The sequence below is a fragment of the Zingiber officinale genome, chromosome 2B, assembly GCF_018446385.1.
Source record: "Zingiber officinale cultivar Zhangliang chromosome 2B, Zo_v1.1, whole genome shotgun sequence".
NCBI classification, from domain to species: domain Eukaryota; kingdom Viridiplantae; phylum Streptophyta; class Magnoliopsida; order Zingiberales; family Zingiberaceae; genus Zingiber; species Zingiber officinale.
Genome location: NC_055989.1, coordinates 109071792 through 109079357, shown reverse-complemented (window position 1 = coordinate 109079357; position 7566 = coordinate 109071792). Strand labels below are relative to the sequence as shown.

The window sequence follows — 7566 nt, the reverse complement described above, 5'->3', positions numbered from 1 at the left end:
ACTGGTGACTCGCTACCTCAGTTTCTATTAGGGAGCGCGCATTGGTACTAAGCCTGGGCCCAAAAGATTATTATTTTGAAGTATAAAAGTATAAATTTTAAACAAGTGAAATAAGCTTCACATAAGTTTAAAATCAGCAGGTTTAGTTTCCTTTTATGCTATCATGTTGTTAGAACTTTCTTATTATTATTTGTTATTAGATGAGCATGAGTAGTATTTCTTTTAAGTATTCAGTTTTTAGTTTTCTTCCAGTTTACATGCATATTCGAGTTTTGTGAGTTAGATAGCGCTTACTAAGCATTTTGCTTATAGTTGCAGTTTCCTCTTACTGCAGATAAGGGAAAGGAAAAGCTATAGCGAAGGAAGGCGACAAGGAGGTGTGGATGGATGTGTGATGTTTGGACTATGGAAGCCTTGGGACTTAGTTTAGAAATTCATTAAGATTTTGTATTCAGAATGTTGGAACTATTCTTTCATGTTGCTGGATTTGCTTATTGAATATTTTGTGTTTTAGAACTCTTCCTTTTAATTGTTGTGTCATTAGTTCCATTATTTGAGTTGTATTATTGTTGCATGCAAGTTCAGATTTATATATATAGTTTCTAGCATGTTCAGATTGATGTATAGTTTTAGTTGTGAACATATGCTTGAGTAGTATGTATAGATGAGTCATATATGTTTGCAGCTACTACTAATTGTATCTCTTGGGTTTTTGAAAATTTTAAGTACTGATATTTACATGTGAGCAACATTAGTTAAGATAAGTTAATAGTCCAGTAGCGCTCCACCCTCACAGACTAGTAGGGAGGGGGGTGGGGTGTTACACACTCAATAAATTTTTGGTAATTGCAGGCACATGTAATATATTAGCCAAGTGTAGTGATCTGTCCAGCTAGGAATAATAGAGTTACCAATACTAGCAATATGAAGTGTCTTACCATCACGATAATAATAGTTTCAGTACCTTGATATGGAGCGTGAACTTGGAGATTTCCCAGGTCTACTATGATATGATCAGTAGCACCAGAGTTAAGATACCAAGATGGATCTTAAGCAGTAAATGGTGCAGCCATCAAAGTGGTGGTTGTAGTGGTGTGTTGAAAATTTTGATCAAACAAGCAGAAGCAATTTATTACAGAATGATCCTTGCCATTGTAGATTTGGCAATATGGAGTAGAACGATAATTTTTAATAATATGACCAAAATGAGAGCAGTTAGTGCATCGAAGACAACGATTACCACTATTTCGAGAGTCTTGGTGAGCGCGGTCGCGGGATTGGGCAGGGTTGTTCGTAGAAGCCCAATCAAAGTGCGCCCCATTTGTTCCACTTGGAGAAAAATTGTAGGTTGGCTGCCCAATTTGTTCAGGTCATCCATTCGTTGAAGGGTAAAGTGGCCCATGGGAGAGAGATGGAGGATTTCCAGCACTTGCTTGTCATTGTCGCTAAGAAGGTTGACCGTCGCGATGTATGTTGCTACGGTTGCTGTCGATTGAGTGATTGGCCATCGACAAAGTGTAGGTGAGTGACTCTAACCGATACTCATGGGAGAGAAGCATCCCCACCTTATCGTCGAATGACACTATGTCAGGTCATGTTGTAAGTGCGATAACCAGAGATTCGTAGTCTGGTCCCAAGCCTCCAAGCACATGGAAGATGAGGTCATCATCGGAGATACATTATCCAACAACAGCTAAGGTATCTACCATTTTGTTTATATTTTACAGGTATTTTGCTACTGTGAGTGCCCCTTTCAGCACTGTCTGGAGTTGGGAGTGTAGATGTATAATTCTCTCCTTCGATTGAGAGGCAAATTGCTCTCCAGTGTTGTCAAGTGGTGTCACGACGTCGTGCATGAGGAGCCAATAACTTGGCCCAGTATGGTTTCAGAAAGCGTCGTCATTAGCCATGAGAGGAGTCGCTAATCTTGTGTCTCCCAAGCGGTAAGATCTGGATTGATGGAGTAGGCAATCTCTCCTTTGTCATCTTTCTCATCAATAAGTTTAGATGGCGTTGTTTTTGTACCATTAACAAATTGGTACAAGTGATACCCCTTTAGCACAAGAAGTATCTGCGATTTCCGCAACACAGTTGTTCTCGTCGAGCTTTATTGATATGGTGAGGCCAAAGAGGACGATCTACTGTGTCACCATATGATCTGAAATTTGGGAGTTTTACCTGACTCGCTGAAATGGTTTTTTAATCCAATGCAATATTATGAATAGTTTAGATAATATTTATGATCCCTCGAGTAAATATGTGATAATATTTATGTGATTAAAATAATCCTCAATCCTTTAATTATAGCATGTGATTGCCTTATTTTTATGAGATTTGGTATGATTATTTATTTACTTATCAGACAGATCTGGTTGTTTGTGGAAAAAGAAAATCAACACCTATAGAAGTCACATGCATGTCAAAGGAGGCAACGGCAGCATAGGAGCAAATCAGAAGATGGATCAAGTATGCACAACATGGTTTTCAGAACAACCCTAGCAAGCATAGGGCACAACACCATTCAAAATGTAGATTAGTAAGACCTTTTGCAAATATACGTGAAAACTATATATTCAACATCTGGTTCCAACATGACAATAATCAACAATGAAGCAATTGTCTTCTCTTTTTTATTTTCTCTATTCTTTTTTTCCCCCTATTTCTATGTTTCTCTGTTTCAACAACATGAATCTACAAAGAAAAACATATGATGATATTCTCTTTGATCTTTACACTAAACTCTACAAGCATTGTAGATTAGAGGTAGAGAAAACATTGGTCGGGGACTGAGAATTCCACCTTTATAACTTCATATACAACTCTACTAACTATTGAATCAAATGTAATTCCTTCAAGCTAATACTATAGGGTTTGAAGAAGATAATTCATCTCCCTTCGATGATACTCATCGTCAATTCTGGTGGCTGAGAATATGGGATTGGCATCAATGTTGGTGAATCTGTTCTATAGGTATATGCAGGTTGTTGAGGCGATGGTAAAACTGGGTTCTTGTTCACCAGCATTATAGTGATAGCATCCATTGTTGGTTGGTCGGTGGACCTATCTTGAACACATAATAGGCCGACTTGAATGCACTTCTCCACTTCAAAAATTGGGCATGAATCAATCAATTGTGGGTCTACCAGTTCGCAACATCTTCCTTCCGCCCAAAGATGCCATGCCTATGAAATGTCAATAAATCAATGCACTAACTCTTTTTGTAAACCACTGAGCTAGATATAATGTTTCAAGCTATTTAAGTTGGTTGGTTCCTTGTAGATAAGAGGAAGCCAATCAAGAATGATATTTATGACAAAATAGGTCTAAGATAGAATCTAATATCATGTTCTTTTTTAAAGCTGTTTTTCTTCATTACTTCTAAACATATCTTTACTTTTTTTAAAATGATTGGGCAATCATGTCTCCGTCTTAGGGCTTATAAAGAAGAAAAGAGCAGTCAATGCACAAAGCTCCCATTAATACGGGATCCCAAAAAAAGATTTATTGTACACAATCTTACCTTGCTTTACAAGCGACTATTTCTAAGACTCAAATCCATGACCTCTAAGTCACACAACAGCAATTTTACTTTTGCGCCAAGGCTATATATAAAGCTTATAAAAAAGATACGAATAACAAATGATGTGCAAGTATATTTATAATGGTTCTTTGATCATCTAATTAGTCATAGCAATGAGGTTAAAGAATATGAACAAGTGGGATGATCAACTTACGTATCCAAGAAGACTGAACGAATCGTTCATCGAGTATGAGCCAGAGTTTCTTTTACTAGAAATGATCTCAAGCATAATCACCCCAAAGCTATATACATCAGATTTTTCAGAAAAACAACCATTCAAGCCATATTCTGGTGCCATGTAACCACTGTTTACATAACAAAGTTATCAAGAAACACACAAAAAGGTGTTAAACACGAAATAAAGAAAAAAAAATGCCAATTGAGTTGATAAAAGATAATACTTACTATGTGCCTACTAATCTCCTTGTATTTTGTTCCATATGACTTTCTCCAAATATCCTTGCCAAACCAAAATCTGAAATTTTGGGATTCATATTCTCATCCAGTAGGATGTTGCTCGTCTTCAAATCTCTATGAATGACACGTAGTCTTGAATAGCGATGGAGGTAAAGAAGTCCTTGAGCAATTCCTTGTATTATACAGAATCTCTTATGCCAATCTAATTGCACTGAAAGATTTGAATCTGAAAATATATGTCTTAATTACTCGAACTCATGAAATTGAATCAAATGAGTGAGAAATATGGTTAGATAACTAACCGAATAAGTATTTATCCAAACTTTTGTTGGGCATATATTCATAGATGAGTATTTTCTCATTTTCATGAACGCACCAACCTAAAAGCCTGACAAGGTTAGTATGCTGAAGTCTGACAATTAGCTTAACTTCATTTTTCAACTCCTCAAAGCCTTGTTTTGAGTTCTCAGAGAGTCTCTTCACAGCTATATACTGACCATCTTCTAGTCTTCCCTGCAATAGATAGTTTAATTTGTTTCAAATAAGATCCCATAAAGCTTAACAAATTAAGGAGAATTTATTTGTTCTTAATTACCTTGTAGACAGAACCAAAACCACCTTCACCGAGCTTATTTGTAGCCGCAAAGTTATCTGTTGCCTTATGAATACTGAAAAAATCAACCAGGGGGGCATTAATGACTTCCTTATCAGATCCAATAGTATCATCAGGAGCTCTTAACTCGTGCAATCTTCTTGCTTTTTCTGCATTCGAGTAATCGAGTAGACAACTTTATTGCTAGTGATGATTGATTTTGTGAAGTTCTACAAAATATAGCATGACTATTATAGAACCTCACCCAATCGCATGTGCCTCACCCACGTAAAATAGCATGTTATTCCGAAGAGAAGTAATGCAGTAGTGCCTACTGTAAGTATAATAACAAGTGAACGTTTTTGATTCCCTGGAATCCCTGCGGAAAGAACAGAGAATCGAAATTGAAATCCAGCAACTGGTATCGCGTAATCTGATCTCAGAGATATACTCACTGCTGCAACTTCCGAGATGGACTCCATTGGGGCAGATGCAGATACTTCCCTGCCTCGTCGTGGTGTTGTTGGCGTCGTAGCCGCACCGGCCGCCGCTGGCGGCGCACTTGCTGCAACTCTTCGCGGTATAATTCGCTATCCACCCAGCCAGCAGCAGGGCGGTGTAGTTGCTGCCGGCGCTGATGTTCGAGTCGCTCATCACCGGCACCACGCCGACGGTGCAGTTCGGGTCCGGCGAGAGCGTGCGAGCTGGGTCATACTCGCCGCCGAACAGGACCCGGGTATTGAACCGGGGACAGGACATGTTCTGGTAGCTCCGCGGGATGGCGCTATCCGACCCGGAGCAGTTGAAGAGGAAGAAGATCTGCTTGTTGGAGTCGCTGGCGCTGAAGGGGAAGACCCCGGTGGTGTTTCTGCTGAGGAGGAAGGTGCAGGAGTCGTTGGCGTCGCCGAGAGTGAAGTGGACGGAGCTGTTGGAGTAGAAGATCCGGAGCACGTACAAGTTGATGTTGAGGACGGTGAGGAAGAGGACGCCGGTGTCATTGCGGCAAGTAAGGGCGAACCCCGGAGGGCCGCAGTAACTCGGCTGGTGATCGATGATCCAGAACGGGTAGCTGACCACCTGGTGGCCGCATCGCTGGGGAGCGCAGTCGTCGTAGCTGGGCGTGGCGGATTCCGACGCTGCTGGTTGCAGAGAGGAAAGGAGCAAGAACAGGGCAGGGATCCAGAGGTTCCTCCTGGACAGCCACATGGTGATTCTCTCACCGATCTTCTCCTCCTCCTCCTCCTTCCGTTGTAACGTTGTTCAATTATGTTGGTTTGAGTTTGAAATAATTATGTCTGTGAGTGACTTTGACGATTTCGTCGTGTTGACCAACGATCGCACCGGATTTTGTTGGCGGGTTGGCCATAGAAATAATTATGGCAAATGACTTTGAAGTTTCTGTCGTGTCGACCGACATACTGTAACCGAAGTATGATGCTTTTTTCGACCCCTTCTTCTTCTTCTTCTATTATTATTATTATTATTATATATAATCATTTGGGGCAATTTTAATATAATATAACGTAATTTTAGTTAAAACTCATTTTTGTTGTAGTATTTCAGCAGATTTAGTTAAAATTATTCTAATATAAAATAACTTTAATTAAAATTATTTTAAAATAAAATAATTTTGATAGATTATTCTAATTTACGAGAGTCATATCAAGACTTAGAAATTCATACAAGAACACACAAAGCCCACTTTAGTTTCTTAATCCATTTGATTTAAGATTTATTTAGCTTGTTTGTGTACCACAATTTACTCAACACATTCATCCCAACTCATCAATCTTCCCACTTCATCTATTCAATTCATCCAACTCTTTGCCATCTTTTGTCTATCTAATTTATGTGTTTCGTGTAGTCTATTGTGTATTTTAAATTAATAGGATGAAAGCAATAAAATGATCATCCCTAATTATTCATCTCATTAAAAAATCTCTTTTAAAACTATAGTTTGAATCAAAATTATGTCATTTTAGAACAACTCTGAGCTTTGACTAAAGATGCATCATCCTAAGTAGCCTTTGTACCACTTTAACGATATTTATTTCAGAGTGGAACAACTTTTTATCAAAGTTGTAATACGTTCTCATTTTTTAGGTTGAACGTTGAACATCCAATTCTTTGTCTTTTTATATATATATTATTTTGAATGTTGACCTGCAGTCCAATCTAATTTCCAAAACACTGGCGCACCGACGAGTCTCTCCCTCTCAATTTATAGAGTCAGTCAACGCATGAATATAAGTGATGGAGAAGAAAGAAAATAGGAAAGAGATTTCATTATAAATGACACTTTAATCTTATATTGAAAGTTTTATGATATGATGATTGATTTATATTGATTCATATGTATTGAGGATGTGAATAAATACATGGGGAGAGACTCTCTCTCACACGTGGGTGCGTAGGGGGTGTAAATCTAGGGTCTAGATTACACTGAACCATGTTGACTCGTGTGCGGGCACGACTTGTGCGCGCCGAATGTCGGATCGGTAAGGCAAAATTCACCCAAATAGAACAATCAATATTTTACCACGTAAATCTTTAATTTGCTGTTGTAACGGATGCATTAAGTTTCACATTAATGCAGAATCTAAACGTTCGAGTAATAATGAGTGAAACAGTAGACATTTCACTGCTCGGCTAGTAATGGTCATTAATCGACCTTAACGCTGCCGTTGATCTGAGCTCATATATAAGGAGACTACGATCATAGGCAGAGAACACACACGCGGCGAAGCAAGCAGAAACTCTCCACCTCATTCCCCTCCTCTGTCGTGTAACTCCTGCTCGGTAGAGTGCCCGTGATAGCGATCGCGTGTCAATCAGTTCATCGTGACCACCAGTGCTTGGTGGTGTTCACGGTCAAACCGTTGTATCCTAGGAAACAGACGATCCGAGTAAGCCTAGAAACATAGCCGAAGGTGGGGGCGAATTTATTTCAAAGAAACTGCGACTCTTGCAGGCCTCG

General features: G+C 39.1%; 1 protein-coding gene across 1 annotated transcript; it reads right to left on the bottom strand.

Annotated features, from left to right (window-relative positions):
- Positions 1 to 2588: 2588 nt before the first annotated feature.
- Positions 2589 to 5859, bottom strand: LOC122046752 (G-type lectin S-receptor-like serine/threonine-protein kinase At1g61500). The gene is made up of 7 exons (XM_042607605.1): positions 5045 to 5859; positions 4855 to 4968; positions 4593 to 4759; positions 4300 to 4510; positions 3986 to 4223; positions 3735 to 3885; positions 2589 to 3182 (listed from the first exon to the last, which is right to left on the bottom strand). Exons 1-7 carry the CDS (start codon positions 5793 to 5795, stop codon positions 2886 to 2888), a joined length of 1929 nt encoding a protein of 642 aa, XP_042463539.1. The 5' UTR covers positions 5796 to 5859; the 3' UTR covers positions 2589 to 2885.
- Positions 5860 to 7566: the final 1707 nt, after the last annotated feature.

What these genes read in the sequence shown, in the direction of transcription:
- LOC122046752 (XM_042607605.1), bottom strand. Translation starts at nt 5,795, where the DNA reads ATGTGGCTGTCCAGGAGGAACCTCTGGATCCCTGCCCTGTTCTTGCTC. An exon ending in GTTTTGGTTCTGTCTACAAG is followed by an intron (nt 4,511 to 4,592) that starts GTAATTAAGAAC and finishes TATCTATTGCAG; the next exon opens with GGAAGACTAGAAGATGGTCA. An exon ending in AGGAGATTAGTAGGCACATA is followed by an intron (nt 3,886 to 3,985) that starts GTAAGTATTATC and finishes TTATGTAAACAG; the next exon opens with TGGTTACATGGCACCAGAAT.